The sequence below is a fragment of the Oryx dammah genome, unplaced genomic scaffold (assembly GCF_014754425.2).
Source record: "Oryx dammah isolate SB20612 unplaced genomic scaffold, SCBI_Odam_1.1 HiC_scaffold_15, whole genome shotgun sequence".
Taxonomy (NCBI): domain Eukaryota; kingdom Metazoa; phylum Chordata; class Mammalia; order Artiodactyla; family Bovidae; genus Oryx; species Oryx dammah.
In genome coordinates, this window is record NW_024070199.1 from 41,366,063 (window position 1) to 41,389,597 (window position 23,535).

At 54.4% G+C, this 23,535-nt stretch overlaps 1 protein-coding gene across 4 annotated transcripts in view; it reads right to left on the reverse strand.

Moving 5' to 3' along the window:
* The window catches only part of NRXN2 (neurexin 2), a 99,943-nt gene that overhangs the window by 50,415 nt on the left and 25,993 nt on the right, over positions 1-23,535 (reverse strand). For 2 of the 4 annotated variants that reach the window (XM_040256159.1, XM_040256158.1), the window contains exons 6-10: positions 16,716-16,739; positions 9,295-9,456; positions 8,181-8,619; positions 3,189-3,575; positions 2,828-3,031 (exon numbers count right to left, since the gene is read on the reverse strand). In XM_040256159.1, the coding sequence (XP_040112093.1) occupies positions 2,828-3,031; positions 3,189-3,575; positions 8,181-8,619; positions 9,295-9,456; positions 16,716-16,739 (1,216 nt within the window). The remainder of the gene's footprint in view (positions 1-2,827; positions 3,032-3,188; positions 3,576-8,180; positions 8,620-9,294; positions 9,457-16,715; positions 16,740-23,535) is intronic. The other 2 variants (XM_040256160.1, XM_040256155.1) reach the window with 1 other exon arrangement.

Genomic DNA, 23,535 nt, shown 5'->3' on the forward strand with positions numbered 1-23,535 from the left:
GGGGCTCTCTGCCTGGACAGGGGCAGCAGCCCCAGGCCTTCCTGGCCCCCTCCGGCCCAGCAAACACCCAGGCACCTGAGGCTGGCTCCAAGCGCCTTCTCCCACCACGTGGTCACCAGCTCCACTCTCTTCCGGACCGAGTCTGCGTTAATCCAGTGAGCACCTGACGAGCTGCCTGCGGGAGCCTGGCTTCCTGCCGATGAGATGAGACCACGCGGCCACAGACCAAGCCTGCCAGGCTCTCGGGGTAGCAAGCAGGCTGGGGATCGGGATGGAGCTCCTGAGGTGGGGCCAGACGAAGGTCAAGGGATGTGGAGGCGAGTCCCAGGCCTGGCTCTAAGCTTCGGTCCCTATCCCAGTATGACTTCCCTTCCCTTGGCTGAGTCAGTCTCTATGTGTGTGCCTTGCATCATATAATGTTGTAACTTCCACGCTTCTACTTAAGCCTCAAAACAACCACAGAAAGGAGGTAGAGTGAGGATTCTTATCCCCATTTTACAGACAAAGAAACAGAGGCTTAGAAAGGGGGATATGACTTACCCAGCAGTCTAGGAGACCAGGACTAGAACCCAGATCTTCTGGTCCCCAGCCCAGTATTCTTCCCATCACAGCCGGAGGCTTGGTGGCAGGGTGGGGACCACTTGTGTGTCTGTGTGGTTTACACAGCAGCCACACATCTCCCTGTATGCACATCACTTGGTATTTGTGGACAGATGTGACTGTCCCAAGCATTTTGGTCACAGCGCGTCATGAGCCGCTAGAGACAGCATCTCTGTGGATGGGTGGGAGGACTGTCCTGCTAGCCACCTTGTCCCTTAACTTCTAAAAACGTATGTGGCACAGATCGAAAAGCATGTCCATGAGAAGGAGCGAGGGCCTGAGGGTGAAATGTCCCCAGGGCCCACCAGAGTGCACTGCCCTGGCCAAGGCTGCTGCCTCCTGTCTCATCTCAAGGGATCCATGGTTCTTCGTGGGGAAACTAAGACAGTCCAAGTGGAGGAAGAAGCATCTGCCTTCCCTGCAAATGGAAGCCTCAGATGTCCCCTGCAGTGTCCCACCAAGTACAGAGCCGTGTGTTCACCACACAGGGGACACACATGTTCCAGGGCAAAGGGTACTTGACCCTGGATACACAGACCTGGGTACACAGACCCTGGGTACACAGACCTGAGCAGTCTGAGAAGCACAGGGCCACTCACGGTGTCCTGGGTTGGTGTCTTCCTCCTATGACCCTCTCAGGGGTGCCAGGGGACTCTGTACAGGCCCGTGGGACGCTGGCAAAGGATGTCTCCCATCCTGCTTTCCCCTGCCACCCACCACCCACTCTGTAGGCTGTGATTGTGGTTAGAAACAGAGCTTCAGGGAACCCTAAAGTTCCCCACCTCCAAGGCCCCCCGCCTCACTCTTTGTCCTAGAAGCACAAAGGCCAGGTGGCCCAAAGGGGAAAGGACACAGTGTAAATTTGTCAGCAAGGGAATGGGTTCCCAAAAGGCCACAGTCTGTCCCCCAAACGCCCTGGAGACCAATGTTAGGATGAGACTCCAGGTGAATATTTTAAGCTCAGAGCTCTGTGTTCTCCTCAGCTGAGGATTCTAATCTGCTCAGAGGAGCCTAACTTCCCCTCCAGATCCAGGACACAACAAGCCACCCCAGAGGCCTGAATCTTCCCACATGACAGGCTCTTGGGTGCTCCACCTCCATATGCCCAAAGGCTAGTCTGAAAGGGACAAATGTGACCCAGCCTGGGCAGCTTAGGACCTCTAGCTGCCAAGGTTGCCCTAACTGACAGCTCCATGGCCCTAACTGACAGCTCCATGACCCTGGGACCTCGCCTTGGGGTCCTGGGGTCACTACTGTCACCCCAGGTTCAGAACACTCTGGCACTAAGATGTGGCCCATAAGTGACAGCCGAACGAGTGGCCTTGCTGTTCCCCTTTTGACTCTCCTGAAGCCACAGAAAGTCCAACAGGCCTCGTGGTACTGCCCACATGGATGCTCCAGGGACTGCCGGGTGAAGTGGAGCCACGCCTGCTCTGGGCGGGGCAGAGGTATCAAGCCATCAGGTGACAAGGGTCTTGATACTCCTCCACCTCCCAGCTCTGTCAGAAACCAAGAGGAAGCACTGAACCTCAGCAAATGGCCTGGGTTTGAGTCTGGGCTCCTCCCTGACCGTCACTAGCTTTGTGATGCTGGTAGGTCAGTATAAGGCATTCCCAGTCTATAAAATCCGGGCAGCTATGGGGACTCACGTGAAAGCAGACACGGGGAAGATGACATGTCCCGATGGGTCCCCTTGTCCACCCACATGCACACACGCTTGCACACGCACACACACAGACACGCAGACATGGCTCTTTAAATTCAGAGCAGAAGAGGGCGGCTGTGTGGGGGGCCGGGTCCTTCTGTCTCTGGATCTGCTGAGGCAGGGAGCCGGGCTGAACATCAGTAGGCGTCTGCAAGCGCTTTGCGAATGAATGAACCAACGTATGAGCAAGCGGATGAGCTGACAGCGAGACATAAACTACCTCCTTACGTGTGTGCACCGAACAGACGACTCCAAGCCCCAGGAGTGCCCTGGGAGGGTGACTATCACACGCCAGACACAGTCGGGTCCCCTCCCCACGGTTCTGCCGAGCGCGAGGCATCTATCTACACTATGCGTCCTCTCTGGGAGGAAGTTCTCGCGGGGAACCGGGGCTCAGACCCGGGCTGGCACCTCCCACCGCCCATCTCTCGCTGGCGCAACCACCAAGCTTCTCCAGACAGAGGGGGTGTGGGTAAGAGGCAGGGTCGGGGAAAGGGCCCGGGGCACGGACAGAGCAGTTACCGAGGTTGACAGTGAGCTTCATCTGGCCCCCGTCCAGCTCCAGGCGCAGGGTGTCCGCAGACTCCCTGGAGGTGGTGGCCATCATGAGCCCGTAAGCCCGCTGGGACATGAAGCGCAGGGACACGTCCTCCGCCTCCGTGTGCATGGCGTTCGGCAGCATGATCTTCATGTACATAGAGCCGTCGTAGCTCAGGACCGTAGCCTCTGCCCCAGGAGTGGGGGGAGGGAGAAGGGGGGGACAGGCAGGGGCCAGAGAAGGGAGAGAAGACCAAGCCAATCAATACAGGGCTGGCAGGCCCAGGGATGGTCCTCGATGGGGCACAGGGACGGACAGAGGCACAGGCGTGCAGACCAGCCTCACCTCTCTCACAGACCCGCCCCAGGAAGCCGGTCCCGATGCAGTCACAGACGAAGCGGTTCCAGCCCTCCCGGCAGGCGCCCCCGTTACGGCAGGGAGCCGAGGCACACTGCTTCAGCGTCTCCCGAGAGCAGAAGGGGGCCACGCCCACAGCCCCCTGCGCCTCGGCCAGGCCCCGGAGGTCTCGGCTCCGCCCGTCTATGAAGAGGTCCCGCACGCAGCCCACGTAGCCAGCCCGCAGCGCTGCGGTCCACACCTCCGGGGGCAGGGGCAGGTCCACCCGCCCGCCTTCAGGGAGACCGCCCAGGTACAGCTCGCTCTCCAGGTCCAGGATCTCGCTCTCTCCGGTGGCCAAGAACGGCGTACTGCGGCTGTTCACCGAGATGGAGCCTGCGGATCGGATGGAGGGAGACTGTGGGCCTAATGGAGAAGGCAGGACCAAGAGACGTCCCAGGAGAAAAAAGGATGCTCTGCCCTCGCACCCCGACAGCCCTGGGCTGCAAACATTGCTTAAGGAAGCCCCCAAGTTCAGAAACCCGTGTGAGCCGCCGAAGCCCAGCTGCAGTGTGTGGTGGGCCTCAGTCTAGACGCCTTCTTCCCACCTGAGCAAGTCCTCAGAGGATGTACCAGGAGTGGACATGCCCCCAGAGGGCTGGATCATTGACATGTCCTTCCCCCAGCCAGCCCCTCAGGCCAGGAGTCAGAGGCAGAGACCCCCAAGGAGGCTGAAAGACTTGAATCCAGAGTTTCCCCCACTAACATTTATTGGGCTTTTATGACTGTATACCAGGCACTTGGGCTTCCCAGGTGGTGCTAGTGGTAAAGAACCCACCTACCAATGCGGGAGTCACAGGTTTGATACCAGGATCAGGAAGATCTGGAGGAGGGCATGGTAACCCACTCCAGTATTCTTGCCTGGAGAATCCCCATGGATAGTGGAGTCTGGGCTACAGGTCGCAAAGAGTCAGACACAACTGAAGCGACTTTGCATGCCTAGCATACCAGGCACTTGGACACATGCGTGCTAAGTCGCTTCAGTCGTGTCCGACTCTTGAGACCCTATGGTAGCACTTCACATATATCATTTAAATCTCATGATAACCCTGAGGAATTGATCCTTTACAATCCCACTTGGAAATGGCAGATGAGGATTAGAGAGACTAGGAAAGCTGCCTAAAGTGCCACCACAGTTAAGGACCAGAGCCGAAGTACCACCCAAGTGGCAGGATTCCAGAGCCTGCATCCCCTACCCCTGGACCAGGAGCCCCTGTGTGGGTTGGTGGAGCAGACGGGCAGGCCGATCAGCTCCTGGAGCCTCTGAGACAGGAGGGCAGCCGGGAAAGGGAAGCCAGGCATGGAGCTCCTGGGCTGTAAGAATTCTTTGGAAGAAGGGGTTGGTTATCTTAGAAAAAAAGATTTGGGATCAGGTAGGAGAAGGCAATGGCACCCCACTCCAGTACGCTTGCCTGGAAAATCCCATGGATGGAGGAGCCTGGTAGGCTGCAGTCCATGGGGTCGCTAAGAGTCGCTAAGAGTCGGATACGACTGAGCGACTTCACTTTCCCTTTTCACTTTCCTGCATTGGAGAAGGAAATGGCAACCCACTCCAATGTTCTTGCCAGGAGAATCCCAGGGACAGGGGAGCCTGATGGGCTGCCGTCTATGGGGTCGCACAGAGTCGGACACGACTGAAGCAACTTAGCAGCAGCAGCAGCAGGAGCTTCAAAGCCTTTCCTAAGATCTTAAGAAGCCAAAACGTATAAATTAGAAGCTTTATTCTGTTTGTAATTTTTATTCTAACGTTCTCCTTCCTTTCTCTTTTCTCCAGTTTTGAAGAATTCTTTAAAAAATAAAAGTAAAAAGGCCACCTATCTCAATAGGGTTAAAGAGAGGTAAAGATGGTTTGACCATGCGAGCCCAAATAGGCAGAGATTGGGGGTGGGGGCACCAAGCATGGGTCTGCAGGAACAGGCGCAGGGCCTCCTCGACACACTGGCTCCTCACTCAGAGCTCATTCTCCTCGGTGCAAACCCTCCCCTGCACCAGAGGCCCTCCCCTTGTGTCCCATTTTAACACTGGGGTCCCTGGCCTGTCCTCCCTGACAAGGCATCAGATCCCCACTCCCCCGCCCAGCCCCCCAATCACGGCCCCCAATCACCTACACTTCCATATGCAGCAAGATCCCCAAATGCTTGCTCCACCCACCCACTATGGGGTCTCCTGGACAAGGACACCACCAGGGGGGACTCTCCACAAGTGAACAGAAGGTGAAAGAAGGAAGGCCATGGTGGGCAAAAAGCATACGATGGCGAGTCAGCAGGAGGAAGCCACAGTGCGCCTCATCCCCTTCATCCATTCCGCCACTGGTGGACATCTAGGTTGCTTCCACATCCTGGTCATTGTATTAGTAAACAGTGCTGCAGTGAAGATTAGGGAACATGTATCTTTTGGAAAATATGGTTTCCTCCAGGTATATGCCCAGTAGTGGACACCAAGGGAGGGGGAGGGGAGGGATGAACTGGGCGACCAGGGTTGACATATATACACTACTCTGTATAAAAGAGCCAACTAATGAGAGCATGCTGTATAGCACAGGGAAACTCTACTCCGTGCTCTGTGGTGACCTAAATGAGAAGGAAACCCAAACAAGAGGGGAGGTATGCATACATATGGCTGATTCACATTGCTGTGCAGAAGAAACAAACACAATGCTCTGCAGCAATGATGCTTCAACAAAAATGTTTAAAAACGAAACTAAAGTGAATACACATCTTGTTTCAAGGTCATTCTAAAACATGGGAAGGAAACAACAATCCAAGTGTTCAATAGCAGATGGATGGACAAACAAAAGGTGGTCTACTCATACAATGGCATATTATTCAGTCATGAAAAATGAAGCCTGACACACGCAGCTAACACATACTACAATGTGGAGGAAACTAGAGGACACTATGCTAAATGACATACGCCAGACATAAAAGGACAAATATTGTGTGATCCAGGTGAGGGAGGTCCCTAGAGTAGGCAATTCATAGGAAGTAAGGTGGTGGTTTACAGGGGCTGGGAGTTAGTATTTATGGGGACAGATTTTCAGTTTGGAAAGATGAAAATGTTCTCTATATTGATGGTGGTGCTGGCTGCACAACAGTGAATGCCTTTAACACCACTGAACTGTGCACTTAAGTATGATTAAAATGGTAAATTTTATGTTGTATATAAATTAACACAAGAAAATTTTAAAACATGGGAAAGGTCAAAGAGAGTTTTGTTGGAGTGACAGCCCCAAGTCTGTGCTGGGCCATCAGAAATGGCCAAAGTGACTCACGGGCCAGCCAGGCCTGGTGTATGGGGTCTGGCAATCGAGTGAGCCTAAGGAAACCACTGCCTGAAGACAGAGCAAAGCAGAGGGCCCTGGGGTTCTCTACAAGGCCTGAGCAGATTTCCAACCTAGAGAGTCACAGATCCCCTGCGTGGAAACCCTGGGAGGCAATTTGTGTTCTGTGAAGACTCCCTGGTACCATCATGACACGAAACCAGGGGATGAACCCATTTGCCGCAAAGCCTGGGGAAGGCGACATTTCTCTGAGAAGCAGCAGCAGGCCCATGAGAGGCTGATACCTCCAGGAGCCGTGGCAGCCCCCTTCCTCCCTGTGTGTGTGGGGACAGTCATTCTATCCCGAGATGAAGGCCCAGTAAAGTGACAGCTGGGGGAGCATGAAAATTTAGCTGACGTTGATAAGGGCTTAAATTGGATAACGTGTCAGTTCTCATTTGTATCAGCTCTTTCCTGTCCAACAAGATGAAGAAGAGTAAAGAAGAGAATTAGAAAGAAAACAAGAAGAGGATGGGGAAAGAAGGCTGAAAAGGAAGAGTGGAGGAGGGGTGGCTAGAAGCAGCAGAAGATTCAAGAACAGCGCCTGCCTGGCCCCAGCACCCTCCACCCTCCTGCTTTATTGTGTAAGACCCCTCACCAGGCAGAGTGTGGTGTTTACTGGGCCTCCTCACCGGAACATGTGCTCCAGGACAGCCAAGGCTCTCGCTCACCGCTGCCTCGTTACAGCACCCTGGACAGCACCTGGTGTCCATAGCCACTCACTATTTGAGTGAGTTAATAAAGAAAGGTGAAAGGATCTCGCTAGAAGGGAGGCAAGGTTGGGAAGGCTTTTGTTGTTGTTGTTTAAGGAGAATGGGATAACCACTGTGTTAGGCACTGAGTGAATGCTTTTACAGATTTTTCCTTGATTTCCCCTCTTGATGAACCCAGGTTAATGATCCCTTTTATCGAAAAGCAAACTGAAGCTGCAAGGCATCGAGTGCTGGCCTGACGTCACACATGCAGGAAGTGGGAGTGTGAGGTGTGCACCCAGCCACACCTGATCTGACTGGTCTGACTGACTCCTGGCCTGATGTGTCCCTGTGACCCTTCTAATCCCAGCGCCATCCAGGGGACACATCACCATCATTGGCCACACAGCCCTCACTACCTGTGTCCTGTGTATAAACCCAGTGCTTTGGGAACATGTGATGGACAGAACCTCAGCCGTCAGAGACTGCTGGAATGGGATGACCCTGCTCCTGTCTGGGGGGAGGGCCCTCCCAGCCCCAAAGTTTCCCAGGAAGAGGCTCTTCCTCATTCTTTCCACCAAGGCACCATGGCAACAAGGACAAGGGAGGGGCTGGGAGGGCCAGGGGAAGGGGAGGGAAGGAGAACAGCAGATTGGACTGTCAGCGTGGGTGGAGAGGGGTGAAGCGAAGTGAAGGGAAAGTCTCTCAGTCATGTCTGACTCCCTGCAACCCCATGGACTATACAGTCCATGGAAATCTCCAGGCCATAATACAGGAGTGGGTAGCCTATTCCTTCTCCAGCAGATCTTCCTGACCCAGGAATCGAACCGGAGTCTCCTGCATTGCAGGCGGATTCTTTACCAACTGAGCTATCAGGGAAGCCCAGAGAGGGGCGGCCAGGAGAAAGGGGAAGATCCAGAGGCCTCTGACCTTTGCGCCCATCTCTCTGGAAGTCCACATGGCACCACTCGCCGTCGTTGACCTTGCGGCTGGAAGCCCGCAGCTTGATGCCCCCTGAGCCCATGTCCAGCAGAAGATAGAGGTAGCCATCCAACAGCTCCATGGCAAAGTAGTCGGCCCGCTGGGCAGTGCTGGGGCTGCCGGGCCCCACCCCGGCCCGCCGGCCCTGGCTGAAGAGCAGTAGCCCATTGGGCTCCGTGGTGCGGAAGTCGAGGGAGATGGAGCCGGTGCGCTTGGCGCTCCAGCGGGGCAGTGCCACAAAGGCCTCGGGGCTCTCAAAGGTCACGGGGTCCAGGGCAGCCACATCCTCACAGCGGAATGATAGGTCCCCCTGCAGCTTCATCTTGGGGTCTCCTTCCTTCGCCAGGCGGGACAGTTCCAGCTTGAAATCGTTGTTCTTATAGACCACCTGCAGAGGGCCGTAGTGGGGGTGGGTGGGTCCCAGGATGAAGAACAGGAAGCAGTTTAGGACCTGACCTGCCTGACAGCTCGGGGCCCTGCCACCCAGGCCTGCAGCCCCTGCTCAGCACCCGAGACCGCTATTCGAGAACTGCACGCTCAGAGGCTGTGGGCAGTGCTTCCCTCGCGGCACTTATTTCTCTGTCCTGTCTCCCTGCCCAGCACGAGCATGGCAGCCCTTGGCGCTGCTGAACTGCAGCTCATAATAACTGGAACCGCCAGGAACACTTGGTTGACATTGACGTTCTCATCTACCCCTCACAGCTGCCTCGAGAAGTAGGCACCAAATACCCGTTTTACAGATGAGAAAAGTAAGAGTCAAACAGGTCAAGGGACCCAGCCAAGGTCACAGAGCTGCTGAGTGGGCCTGAAACACTGGTCTTTAGTTTTCATGCCCACCACTCTCTATTCTATACACAGCTGCCTTGAGGGTCCTCTGAGAAGAAGGGGGCCTCCAGGGCTCAAGGAAGCGAGAGAGGAGAAGCCTCTTGCCAGGGCCAGTGGGCCTCAGGTTTTGAAGAGAGGCGGTCTCCTGCCACAGAGTGGGAGGTACAGAGGCCCCGGGCAACTGGCTGGCCAGGCCGGGGTTTCCAGGGTGCCCCCCGCCTCTCCTGGCCCTACTCACGTCCTTGAGGCAGCCCATGAAGTTGTTGCTGACAGGCGAGCCCGGCAGGTCGGCCGTGTTGGGGCTGCCTCCGATGTAGAAGAAGTCGTCAGAGCCCAGCATAGTGTAATCCTCCTGCGTGTAGCCTGTGGTGGTCAGGATCCCGTCCACCGAGATGGTCACCTGCCCAGCCCAGGGAGGGAGGGGGAGAGACAAGGAGACAACTGGCATCAACTCCCTGGGAAGAGCCACGGGCAGGGCAAGGGAGGGGCCGGGGGGCAGTGGGGAGAGGGACTCTCCATTTTTATGTCTGCTTGTCTCGGAGGAGGAACAGTGGGGGTGGGGAGGGGGAGAAAGGAGGCAGCACAAGATTTGATGGTTTCAGGGCGGGCTGAGGCCGGCCCCACGGCCCTCGGCAGACACAGGCCTAAAGGGCGCCCGAGGTGTTCACTGTGCACAGCAGCAGAAGTGGCTCCCAGAAGTGGCGCCAGATGGACAGATGGATGGGAGTGGGGGCCCCCGGGATACAAATGGCACCGTTCTCCTCTTGAAGGGTCTCTGGACACACATGTGATTTCAGAGCATCTCTCATTAAAGAGACAGAGAGCACCAGTTCTCCTGGGGTCCTGGTGGCTTCAACACCCCTGCAGCTCTCCCTCCAGGGCATGGTGGAGTCCTTTTAGTCTTAGCCCACAGGGAGGTTGGACAATAGCAAGGGTGTGAGGAACAGGAACCCAGGTACTGCTAGGGAGCCTTGGCACTTCTCAGGAGACACACAGCGCCCTTGAGGGCTGATTCCTTCCCATCACTACCTCCTAACTGGTCCCAACCCCCTTGCTGGGTCTGTCTTGCTATCCGGGTCCCTCTGTTTTGGGGTCACTCTCTTGTCCCCCAAGGAGGGGACAGCCGCTGGCCTATTCATCACCCTGCCTGATTCATTCACCACCACAATTACTCTATGGAGTCAAGGCCAGGCTAGGGAATAGAGAGAGACAGGCTAACCTCCTGTTACCTTGTCCCTGGGCTGAAAACTCAGGAAACAAAACAAGACAGGTAGGGATGAGGGCATACCTGGTGTTCCAAGAAGGTGAAAAGGGCTCAGTAGTGGCCTGGGGAAGGCAAAAGTGACCTTAGTGCGGGGACAGTGATGAGTGCAGGGAACTGCATGAGTCCCTGCTCCCTGGGCAAATGTCCACCCGAGCCCCAAAAAGTCTAGCCAGAGGAGCACCCACATCCAACCAGGTTGTGGCACAGAGGGAAGGGCGGGGGACCCCCAAGCCCTCACTCTCAGAAGGCAGTAGATTAGGACAGTCAGGCTCCTACAGGGGCGATCAGGAAGCCAGCTCACAGTGAACTCAACACCATGCTTCTGCAGGCTACAGCTCCTCCCGCTTCCCATTCCCCAAATGTGCTTCAGCATCCCTTTCTGGGCAAAGTCTGGAGACTGGGGCCTTCCGATCACAGCCCACAGTGTCCTTCCCACACCAGTCCATACGCACATGCCACCAGCCATCTTCCAGTGACCAGTCTCCAGGATTCGACTGTTGCAGGGATGGGGAGTGGGTGTTGGGAACACCTGAGGGACATGAGCGAACAGGGCCAAGGGGCCCATCCCTCACAGGACCCTCGAGTCCCCCTCATGCTGGGCTGGAGCCTCACAGTGTGTGCGGGTGGGGCTGAAGGGGCCCCCTCCTGGGAACCATCAAACCTTGTGCTGGGGGCACTGGGTTCAAGGACAGAGGTAAGGGCGTATCTTTGCAGAAGTGGGCACTTTGAAGATTTTGAGTCTTGTTTTGAGGTGAGGGCTGGTCATTATCGTTTATTGCTTCTTCCCTCCATCCCACCCGAGGCTAGGAAGTGGAGATCTGGGTAGAAAGGGAAAGGGTCAAAGTATTAGTCACAAAAACATGCAGACAAGATTAGAACGGGCAGGAGGGGCTGGAGAAAGGGCAGGAGGGGGCTGGGATGCAGGGCTGGGAGTAAGACAGGGAGAGGTGGCGGGGGAAAGGGGCCTCCAGCCCGCCCTCCACTCCCAGGGCCGCACTGAGAGACCAGGAATCGGGCCACTAGTGGTTCCTGAGTCTATGTCTAGAAACCCAACTGAGAGTCAGCTCCTGAAGGCCGGGCCCCTGGCCTGATGTGTCCCTGTGACTCTACTAATCCCAGTACAGTCCAGGGGACACACAGCCACCATTCAAGTGGCCGTCAAGTGGCCTGACGATCAGGGCCACACGGCTCTCACTGCCTGTGCGCCACGTGTGAACCTGGTGCCTGGGGAGAGAATGTGGACAGAATCACGGTCCTCTGAGGCTGCTGCCTTCAGCCTAGAGTTAGAAGGACATGCCTTGGGGGCCCTCCCTGACACCCCTCCCGACCGGGTGCAAATCTGACCTTGTCCACCTTGCTTTATACGAATCTCTGCCACGCGGTGCTCCCTATGGGAAAAGGGCTGCCTTAACCCCTGTGTATCTGTCCTGGTGTTTTCGAGCCTCCCTGGCCCAGGGGGTGGGGGGAGGGCAGTAGGAGGCAGGGTAACATAAGGAGGTGCATGGAGGAAGTGGGGGTGAGGGAAGAAGAGAGAAAGGGGGAGACGGGCACCAGGGAGAAAGGAAGCCGAGGAGCGGAGGGGATGGGGGAAGGTCTCTGGGGAAGGTGAGGAGGTAGATGAGTGAGATTAGTAAAACCCGACTGTTTCCTCAGACAAATCAAAGTCCAGACACAAAAATGGTAGGTTCGTTAGTAAAAGCAGGAAACAGGGGGATAATTCCCCCAGTCCCCCTCCACCCGAGGGGTTCATGATGCCCCTGCCCCCCAACCCCCCACACAGCTTCTGGAAGGGGTGGGGCCGGCAGGGGAAGAGGGCAGAGGGGGGACGTGCAACACAGAACAGCCATGGCAGCTTGGACACGTGCGGGTTAGAGGGCCTGGGTGGGGGTCCCAGCCCAGCAGGACAAGCGAGAGAAAGGCAGCCGGGGTGAGAGGAAGGCATGCGGGGCCAGGGGGTGTAGGGAGGAGCCCAGATGGAGGCAAAAGAGCTACAGGGTGCAAAAGGAGAAGCTTCCTTCCAACAGAGGAGGGGAGAGGAGCTGCCACTACGACAGAGACACGTACAGGTGAGAAAGAAAGGGAAGGGATGTTAGACTCAGACCTTCTCCCCAGAGGGCGACCAGACACTCACTCCCACCACCCATTCGCCACTGATCACTGACCCCAGGCACACCTGCTCACACACATCTTACTGAAGGTGGTGGGAGGGAGTCCCGACAGCCTCATTTCCAAGCAGCATCCTCTGTCATCAGGACCACGGCTAGCACCCCAAGACACAGCAGAGACTGCACACAACCCACATTAATCCACACAACACAGACAGACCGGGCCCTGAGTGGGGCTGAGTAGAACATGACGAATGAGCCACAGCTCTGCCCCGGAAGAGCCATAACCAGTCAAGGAAGAGGGGAAGGAGCCCCATGCCCAGCCTCTGCTCCATGCCCCAGGGACAGGGAGGGTGGCCAGAGGTGGCTGCAAGGGGCAGCCTAGGACCTTGATGGGTTCTCAGCCCTTCCTGCTGGCCCTACCTCCCTTCTGCTCTGCTCTGCTGGTCTCCCCCCTTAGGCAAGTTGTTAGCATGAGACCAGGTCCTGGCCACAAATGTCCTGCCTCAGGCACTCCATGCCCATCTCGGCCCCAGAGGAAAGGCTGGAAAGAGGGGAATGGCCCTCTGACATCACCCAGAGCCTGTCCCAGCTCCCTGCTATGATTATAGGGTCACCGACCTTCCTGGGAGGAGGATTATTAAGGGGAGAATAAGACCGAGGGCAGACTTTTTTAAACTTGGAAGCAGGTTAGATGGGCTCTGGGGAGTCATGACATCCCTTGACATTGTATGCAAACCACTTCAGTGGGTTTTTTCCTCCAGTGAGAGTCCACTGCTGTCAGCAAACTGTCACAAGGCTCCTGATCCAAAGATGAGTAAGGCCAATTCGTCTAGGAAGACAGTCCCGGCCTGCCCTTAGGACTGCAGAGGGTGGGAACAGGGCATGAGGAGAGGAGGACAGCCAAAGAGGGGTGTGCAGCTGCACAGTGAGTCCCGATGACTGCACTCAGTGGTGCTGGAACATACGCTTCAGGTCAGAAATCCCGAGTTCTTATTTGGTCTTTACCATCTTCCAGAACAATCCTCATTTCACCTCTCTGACTCTCATCTGTAAAAGGGGTTAACACCTTCCATGACTGCTGCCTCTCCCAGGCTTACTGTGAGGATCAAACGATATCAACAAAGTGAAAGCACTGAACTTTTCCACTACTTGTTACATTGCCCCAGGCCCTCTCAGGCCTCAATTTCCCCCATAGGTTAACCGGGAATAATCTCTGCCTGCTGCATGCAATCTAGGCATTTGTCCATTTTAAATGATATTCAAAAAGTGAGAGCTACTTAGAAGAAGCAAAGTCTCCAGTGTCAGGGGCAGAGAACACTCCCTTCAGCCTGACCACACCTAACCCAAACCTCTCCACTGGTTGGCTTTTTTGACCTAGATCCACTCTCTCTCCCAAGGAGAAATGCTCAAATAACAAAGAGAGTCCATACGAAGAAGTTAGTAAAAATAAATGCAAAACCAACCAGAGCCCAGCTGAGGAATGCCTAGGAAATCAGAGCAGGTTGAACACTGTCTCTTTGGGTGCCAGGTTCTCTGACTCCTCTCCTGGCTCAAAGAGCTGATCCCTGGGACAGGTGTCTGAGGGTTTATGAGGTGATTCAGGCCACCAAGAGGTACCAGCTCTGGGTGTCAAGCAGGACACTCACACTAGGAGGCATGGGCTTCAGAGACTTAGAATTTCACAGCGACTTCCCCTGCCAGGACTGAAATCAGACAAGGTTGTTTGCCTTTTGACCAACTTAACCAAGTCATCCCATCTTTCCTCCTCCTCCTCAGGCCCAGTTCCTGGGGCATTCTGGGGTTTCATGTAGTTATTTTAGGACTGAATCCCAAGAAAGGATGGTAATAGGATCTCCAGTGGGGCCAGAGATGCTATATTCCCCAGGGTTTGCTATAGGAAGGGAATCGCTTCTGTACAAAATATCCCTGCCCTGGAAACACGGACGTAATCAGTCAACATTTTATAAAGCTTAATAAAATTATAATTTCCTTTACAGAGTACAGACGCTTTCACTTCCGCTACCCTTCTTGACCCTCACACTGACTCCCTGAAAGGCAAGCGAGGAATGTCAGCCGTTTGGCAGATGAGAAACAGCTTTAGCCCCAGTTCACAGTTTTTAACTGAACTGAGACTGGAAGGAAGGGGAAGTCTTCTGGGCCCTAATTCTCAGATAATATAGGGTTGCCTTTATCTTGCCTCCCTTCTGTCCTCAAAGTCACAGGTTGGCTGTCCAGTGAAGCTCTGTAAAGAAAGAGTTCTGGGGACTTCCCTGGCAGTCTAATGGTTAAGACTCCACGCTTCCACTACAGGGGGCACAGGTTTGATTCCTGGTCAGGGAACTAAGTAAGATCTTGAATGCTGCACATAGTGTAGCCAAAAAATTAATTAATAATAAAGAAAGAATTTCAAACACCCAGTTCAGGTACTCAGTGGCCTGGTCTAAGAGGTAAGCAATGGCAAACTTCTAGAAGCAGCAGCTGAAGAAAAGGGCCTGTAGAAGAGCAGTCCTGGGACCACCACACAGCTCCAGGATGACAGAATGGCCAAATGAGGCCTCAGATTGGAGAGGGCTGGGATGGCCACGGCCTGGGCACTATCTTGGGGACAGGACAAAGGACAGGACCACCACAGGTCTGTGGGTGCAGGGAAGCACAGAGCTGCCAGAGTATCAGGACAGGCCAGACGTGTTCTCAGGGCCACATCCTCCTGGGAAAGATGTGGAACCTCTCAGACAGGGAGCCCCAGCTCCCAAGCTGCTTCCTCTCCAGCCAGGCAGCTCCGTGGGCCTGGGAGGCTGGGCAGGCCAGGCAGCTGCCCCAAGCAGCATGGGCCCCGTGGGAGCAGACACGTCCATCTGCAGGGTCCCTAGCCTGGCGCTCAATCACTCTGCATTATTAATAGACGATGACTAACTGCCTGCTGCTGCCGCAGAGCCAGGACCAGGCAGGCAGGAAGGAATCCCAGGGGAGGGCACACACTCACGGGCAAGGCAAGGAGCAAACGGCCAGCCTCAGCTCCTTCCCTGCTCCCACCCATCCCAGCCCCACAACCCACCTCCTAAGAGCCCTCACAGGCTCAAAAACACATAGTCACGCAGCTCCCAGCTCATACCAGCGTTTACACTTGTAGAATCACCAGCAGAGTCTCAAACACACAGTACGGTCTCCCACCAACACCCCCTAAATGTCACACCAACATTTACACACAGTCGCACCCACACACCAACACACACCAGCTGCGTTTACACAGACACCCACACCGACGCTCACCAGGCCTGAGCCCAACCCAAACAGAGGAGCTCAGCAACAAGTACCCCGACTTCACCCCGCTGGGCCTCCTCCTCTCACCCCCTCAACAGGGAAGGGAACCAACCCCGGTCAGAGGCCATGCAGGACAGGCAGCAGGGGGCCAGAGAGGGGACAGGAGATGGAGGGGAAGAAAGACAGTGTGAGACACAGTGTTAGTCAGAGCAGCAGAGCAGTGGGGAAACTGGACACTGTCCCTGGTGGGGGGAAAAGACCATTCATGCCATGCAAGATGTCGGGGAGCCAGAACCAAGACCCCTCGAGGCTGGCAAGTGAGGCAGGAGGTGCTGTCCCTTCTTGAGCAACCAGCCTGGGGCAGCCCCTAAACTGGCGTGAATGGTGATGTGAAGGAGCTCTGCATCCCCCAAGGCCCCCTCCCAACCTGCGACCTGTGGAGCCCAGGGCCCCCAGAGGCCTCACTCCCAGCCCCCTCCCCCAGCTCGAGGGGCCTGTCCAGGAGCTGACAGTGAGCAGAGCGTAGCATGTCATGAGATGGTGTTTTCCATGGATTTTCAGGAGACCAAGAAAGAAACTAAATCAGAGAAAAGAAATAAGGGGTGGGGCAGGGGAGAAAAGGTACAAAAGAAAGCAAGAGAAATAAGCAGCCTGGCATCGGGGCTGGTCTAACCAGAGCCGATGAACATGGGGTCTGCCCCAGGTCTCTCTGGCCAGGAATCTGAATTCAGAAATTAGGGGAGGAGGTTAGGGCAGGGACAGGCCAAATTCCTTGATTTCCATTTGTCTTTTGGATTTGCGTTTGGACCAAAAAAGGCAAGAAAAGGGAAAGAGGAAAACTCAAAGAGAGAGAAGCAAAATCTAGAGATTGTCCAGGACGCAGAAAACAACTGGAAGAGCAAAACAACCAAAACCAAATGGGGAAAGGAAACAAAAGAGGGAGAATCGAACAGTTAAAAAAACCCACGGCAAACCAAACGGTAAGACAATTAGAGTGATATCTACCAGATAATGCAGTTTGTTTACCATAGCGTGTCCAATGCCTGCGTGCTTCACCGGAGATATGGGGGAGGGGTGGGGGGGTCAAAAAAAAAAAAAACAACAACAAAGACAACAACAAAAGAACAGAACGAAAGAAAAGAAAAAGAAAATGACCAACTGTGAAACTCAAGGAAGGAGGAAAAATATATATCCATATATATTTGGTTGTCTGTTCAGACCCTCCCACCTTAAGTTCAGCTGAAGTGTTTTGTTTAAAGAAAATTAAATTATAATGGGAGGGAGAAATAAAACACACACAGAAATTAAATCCCTTCTCCCAATCCCCACCCACCCCACCCCTGGAGTCCTCTCCCCCCACCCATCCCCTCCCAGAAGAGCTGGCTGCAGAGAAGGGGAACAGTTAAAGACCTTGGTTAGTAGAGAAGGAAACAACAAAAGAACTAGACCGGGAAAGCAAAGACTTAAAGATGGCGACATTCCGCAGATGAGACAGAAAGGTTAGTTGGTTTTTCACTCACACCTTGCCCCACCTGTCCCTGCCCATCCCTTGGTCCCCCTGGGGTTATAAGCGTGTTAGTAACACACACAGAGTTGGCAACGGGGTTTTCCAACAGAGGGTGAGAGAGGGAAGGCAGGGGGTTAAGAAGCAGACCCAATTATGCAGTATTAGTAAGTCCTATGGGCTGAAATGTTAGGGAGTTGAGGGGAAGGCAGGAAGGGGAACAGGGGTGTAAGAAAGGCATGGGCTATTGACTCAAGTAATGAACACAGGGGTTTGTTGGCTAACTGGTCGACCAGATGGCTTTCCAGAGAACTGGCTAAAGAGCAAGTTGGTGCTGGCCAACTGGCTGACCAGTGACCATGTTGAGTTAATGGGTTAACTGGTTGGTGATGGGCCAGTTGGCTGTCAGACTGGGAGAATAGTCAAGGCCCCCAGAGAATCCCAGGACTGGCTTGAATGAGAGGCAATTCCACTTGAAGCAAAAGGGAAGGGGTTCCCAAGGAGTATAGGAGGGAATATGGGTGTCTGCTTTTCCTGGGGATGGAAGATAGCAAATAGACCCAGGGAGTCATGGTACAGGGAAGGGCAGCTCTTTATATTTTTTCCTGTTTCTCTTCCTTCAGAAAGGAAGAGAGAGCAAGTCACCACCAGAACAGGGAAAAGAAAATTTTGCCCTCCATGGGCTGGCAGAGGGCTCACTCTCATATCATACCTCATCCCAAACCCTCCTCCCCTCACCCACTCTCCCACCCAGAGCTCCTAAATTAATCCTAATTTGACTTTTCAGAGCCCACACTGCCCCCAAATTTCCCTTGGTTCTTCAATCATCCCACTCTATTTTCTTATGCCCCTTTGGGGAGTTGTTTCTCCAAGAATGAAGTACTCCCCTCCCGCCCCCCTGCCCGCAGCCTCCACCATCACTCGTGCAAGTCTGTGCAATCAGTCAGGCTTTCCCAGCAGCCCACCCTCCTTCCCCACACCCACAGACCCCCAAGCCTCCACTCCCCACAGCCAGCACCAGAAATTCACTCCCCCCACATACCACAACATAAGAAAGAACACAAAGACCCACCTCCCTCTAAAATCCCTCACTCCTCTCTAAACTAGAAGTCAATTTCTTTTACCCCAGACTCTAGAAGCCCCACCCCCATGCAGCTCTATGTTCATTTCCTCTCCTCATGGTCAAAGACGGCAGCAAGAACCACCTTCAAAATTTCCCTTTGAGGAGATGTCAACGGGGCTGAGGCAGCTTCACCCTGTGTGACAGAGGTGTTGGGACACTACTGCTTGATGTCCATCAAATGCTAAACTGCAAGCCCAAGAGTGTGACTGTGAGAAGGAAAGGTCTTCTGGGGACAGACCCACTAGTTAGAGAGCTGTTATAACCAGTGGGCACAGGACTAACTCAGTAAGAGAATTAATAAGGGCCTTGTATAATTAAAAATAACAGAATTCAATATTTAGCAGCTAGGAGTGCTGAATGACCAATATTAATTATTAGTGATGCAGAAGCAGTTTACTTAGCAGGAAGACAGTCTAACTGCAGGTGCAGACTGGACTCTGGGATAACACATGGTACAAAGACTGGTCCTATCAGCTAGTAGGACTGTTAGGAAATGAACAGGCCAACTACTCAGGGCAAGGAAACACTAGCTTCATGACAGCTATACCTGTGGCACCGAAACAGGTGCAAGTTCGCTGATAGCACTGCACCAGTCAAACGGGAAAAAGAGGCCCTGCAGGTAAAAGTCCAACTGCCACTCTTTAGAAGTTAGAACTGGCTGTAGAAACTAAGATAAGGAAAAACGCATTTTCAACCTTCGTGGACAACTTCATTTTTAACAAATAGAAGAGTGAATTAAGAAACAAGACTGAGAGGGAAGAGCTGTGCATTCAAAGCCTGGGCCTCCCACTGATGTGTCAAGAGATCCAGGCTTCCTCTGACAAACAGCGACACTGCAGTGGATGAGACAGTGCAGGTCCAGGATGCGGTGGTCATGCCCAAGTGGGCAACTGTGGCCAGACACTACGTGGAGGCTCCACCGGAAGCCAGCTTGCGCCCTTGATGCAGCAGCCCACACCTTCCCAGATGCTGGGATCTGGAGAGCTGGGGCTTCAGACTAACAGCTGGGCAAGGAAGGCTTTGCCCCAGCCACAGAAGCAGCCGGAGGGCCCCTGGAGGACAGGAGCACATGGAGGACCATGCATGATGAGGGAGGAGGACATCAATCACAGAGGGAAGAGGTCAGTGACTACAGCAAGTGTAACTTACCACGACCAAGGGCCTTTGGACAAAACCTTGCCCCATCTCTACCCTGAAGTCTTGACATGGCTCCAGCCCCTCAAGAATGTCAAGAAGGGGTTTATACACACAAATCACAACAATCTGGACGAAGGCAGTCTCTATGGAGCAAGAGAAACTCAGGACAAAGGAAAGAGGACTTGGATAAGATGGGCCCACTTTTTCAAGAGACTGCAGAACATTTAGATGGTTCAAGACATGGGGACATCCGAGAATGGCAGGACCACAAGGCAAATGACAGACCCTTTAGCATTGCACACCAAGGTCAACAGCCAGGCCCTCCCGGGAGGCAGAGGAATGGAGTCAGACAGACTCTCACCCTCCCACTCCCACAGGACAGCCTTGGGCCAGCTCTTCAACTTGCTTTTCCCTCATTGGTGAATGCAAGTATCTCCCACTTCACAGGATTGTTAGAAAAGTTAGGTGAGATACAAAAAAGAAACAAGACCCTTGAACTTGGGGGCCCCATGAACAAGAGATATGAGGGTGCGATCTGAGCAGTGCTGTAAGAAAGGGACAGGTCCTGATGAAACTCCAAAGAGAGGGCGGGAGCGTAAAGGAAGGAGTTTTTCCCAGAAGACAACAGTAGTTCCGGGCTCATGTGAAATAATTAGATCTGCTAATCTGTCCAAAACCTCACCAACTAGCTTCGAGGCAGAACCCAAAGGAACCAGCAAAACCACTAGAAAAACAAATAAAAACACTCAGTTTCTGGTATTAAGCCCTCAAGGGGAACTTCCCTGGTGGTCCAGTGGTTAAGAATCTGCCTTCCAGTACAGCGGACGCAGGTTGGATCACTGGTCAGGGAACTGGGATCCCACATGCGAGCAACTAAGCCCGCACGGCAACCTCTGGGGCCACACGCCACAACTAGAGTCCGTGAGCCGCAACTAAGACACAATGCAGACCAAAAAAAGCACTCAAGGAACTCACCACCTAGAAACAGAGAAGAGACGAGCACAAATTAACCACACAGATAGAGTGTGGTGACAGGGCCAGAACACAGCAAAAAGGGAGACTGACTGGGCAGGGGCGGGGATGGCGGCGGGGGTGGCTCAAGAAAGCCTTACAAAGGTGGTGAGATGGACTGGAAAACCCCACAACTAACGGTAAAGGCAGCAGCGAGCCCACGATGCTCACGTGGTGCCAAGCCCGGGGCGTCACCTCAGTCACTCCTCAAAGGCCCCTCTCACCTCACACTGTTTACATAACTTGCCTCAAGTCACTCAGTGACTTGAACCCAGTCAGTCCAACTCAAACCCCAGCTCTAGGGTTTCACCCAGTGGAAAGGAGGGTGAATGGTGGTGTCCTCAGGGAGCATTATGGAAACGAAGCGGGCAACTCAGGAAGCCGGTGTAGATGGGGCATGCCCAGCAGCACAGTTAGGCCCTGAGGCAGGGTGTGTGACAGACTGAGAGACCCGGAGGCCGAGCCATAAGGTGGGCGAGGGAGTCCCAAGTGCCTGCCGGACGCCATCCTTGGAGGACTCCGTCCTTGGGGTCCAGGGGGCCTCCATAAGAGGCGCAGCCTCATAGGAGCTGGGTGGGAGGAAGCTCCACATGATATGTCAAGGGCCAGCTTGTCTCCAGAGCTGGTGCTGGTTAGCTGGTCAGAGATGAAATGGATTGGCACTTGGCATGTGTGGTGGGGAAGACACACTGGTGTGGGAGGAGAGTGTGCCCACGATTAAAAACAGGCCTCAGGGACTTCCCTGGTGGTCCAGTGGATAAGACGCCACGCCTCCAATGCAAGGGGCCCAGGTTTGACCCTTGGTTGGGGAACTAGATCCCACATGCTGCAGCTAAGCCCGAGCACCACGTGCTCTAGAACTTGCTCTACACAGCTAGAGAAGCTGGCAAAGACCCAGCGTAACCAAAAAAAAGAGGCCTCAGGGAATCCTCAGATGGAATCATTCTTGCCAAGATCACCCAGGAGACACCACTGGGCAGAGAGTCCTCAAGCCTGGATTTGGGGGGAAAGCAGAGCAAAAGAAGGGTGTGGTCTCAGCCAGGCTCCCTCTGGCCCTGACTGCACTATTCCAAAAGGTTCTGGATGATGCCAGGGTCACTATCTGGTTCAGGGAAGGTGGGGAGAAATTCTGCCTCCTTCTAGTCTTAGGAGCTGGCCTTATGACCAACACCCAAAGCTGATGAACCAAGAGGAAGAAGGGAGATCCCCTCCATGTAAGTTCTGGGCCAGGCCCTCCCCGGGTGGCTGTCCCCTCATCGTTCTTCACTTGGGGAAAACTACGTGAACTCCAGTGCCCTCCCAGAGGCTGGGGCAGATGTCATTTCTCACATCACCCCTGTCCTTACTCCTGGCCACTCCTGACCCTACGTTACCCCTCAAATCACAAGAGGATCTTTCCAATCCCAGAACGCCACGAGGCCCTTGTCTGCACCATTTCTTCTCCTCAGCACTACCAACACTTGGGGCCAGATCGTTCTTTGCTGTGGGGCTGTCCTGTGCATTGGGAGATGTTTAGCAGTATCTTGGCCTCTACCCAGTAAATGCCAGTAGCACCCTCCCCAAGCTCTGACACCCAAAATGCTTCCAGATATTTCCAGAATCTCTTGGGGGCACCCCCTCCCTCAGTTGAGAACCAGACACTCAAAAGGCCTGGGGAGGATGGACTTGGCAATGAATCCAGAGCACAGCCATCCCCCTGATGGTCACCATGACACAAAAAGGGCTGCAGCTCACACTTAAGGATATGAACTTGAGTCAAATACAGCTCTCCAGAAACCCTTTCTAAAAAGACCTCTCAATCAAAGTCTTGAAGCAGACACCCCCTGAGCCCCGAAGGCTTGAGTTTGGGTCAATATGACCTGACTCTGCTCTAGCCATCTGGTAGAGCCAGCCAGGGGAAGTGGTCTGCATCCGTCACCAGCTCAGACCCAGAACTCTGTGGGCACCGGAGGAGACTACTGTGAGTCGCTGTCCATCCTGGTGCTGCGAGGCCAGGCCTCACCACTTCTAGGCGGCTTTCCCACCTTCCCTGGTCACAGCCTCTCCCACTTGTCTGTGTCTCTCGAGTTCCTAGAACATTTAAGATTCTTGCCACTTGGCTGGCGCTTGTGTGGATCGGCTCTGATCACTTTTAGCAGACTCATCCGTCTCCTCAAGAGCCAAAGGGCTGGGAGGGTGGGACCATGTCTTTTTCCCCTCAGTACCCTGTGTAGGACTTCCCAGGTGGTGCAGTGCTAAATAATCCGCCTGCCGGTGCAGGAGACACAGGAGACTGGGGTTTAATCCCTGGTCAGGAAGATCTCCTGGAGAAGGAAATGGCAACCCACTCCAGTATTCTTGCCTGGAAAATCTCATGGACAGAAGAGTCAGGTGGGCTGCAGTCCATGGGGCCACAGCAGAGTCAGACGTGACTGCATGACTGAGCACACATCCTGTGTAGATGGACAGTGCAGTGGCCAGAGGACACACGGATAAGGACCCTGGGGTGCAGTGTGTTGCCAAAGGCAGCCCCAGGTGACAGCACCAGTCCTGGGGAGGGAACAGCAGCAAGAAGACAACTCTGCCCAGCCCTGCAGTGAACAGGGTGGTGCCACAGGGCAGCCCTCCAGCCGGCTCAGGGGACAGGTGCCTGGGTGGGAGCTCGACTACAGCAGAGAGCAGCGGCTTGGAAAGAGCAGGTGGATTAGTCACGGTGTCCCAACAGCAAGAGGAAGTCACTGTTGAGGGGGATGCCCCATTAGATCGTGACTCAGGAGGTTGAAGAGGAGCAAGAACAATGTGGGCTCCTGCCCCCCAGGAGCCTTCGGTGGGAGGAAGGAAAGGAGGAGAAGGAAGTTGCCAGTGATGGTGAAGAGGAGAGACAACAGAAGTTCATGCACCAAGAAGTTCAGCCAGAACCAGGAAATAAGAGAAGGTACCGAGTGAGAGAAGAGCTCCAAACCAGCCCAGACGGTGCCTCCCACGGCTCAGGGATTCCACGGTCCTGGCTGCACTTAGCCTGCTGGAGTGGAGCTGAGAAAGCATCCCTGCCACCAGCCACGAGGGAAAGCGGTGGACCCAGAGAAAGGGAC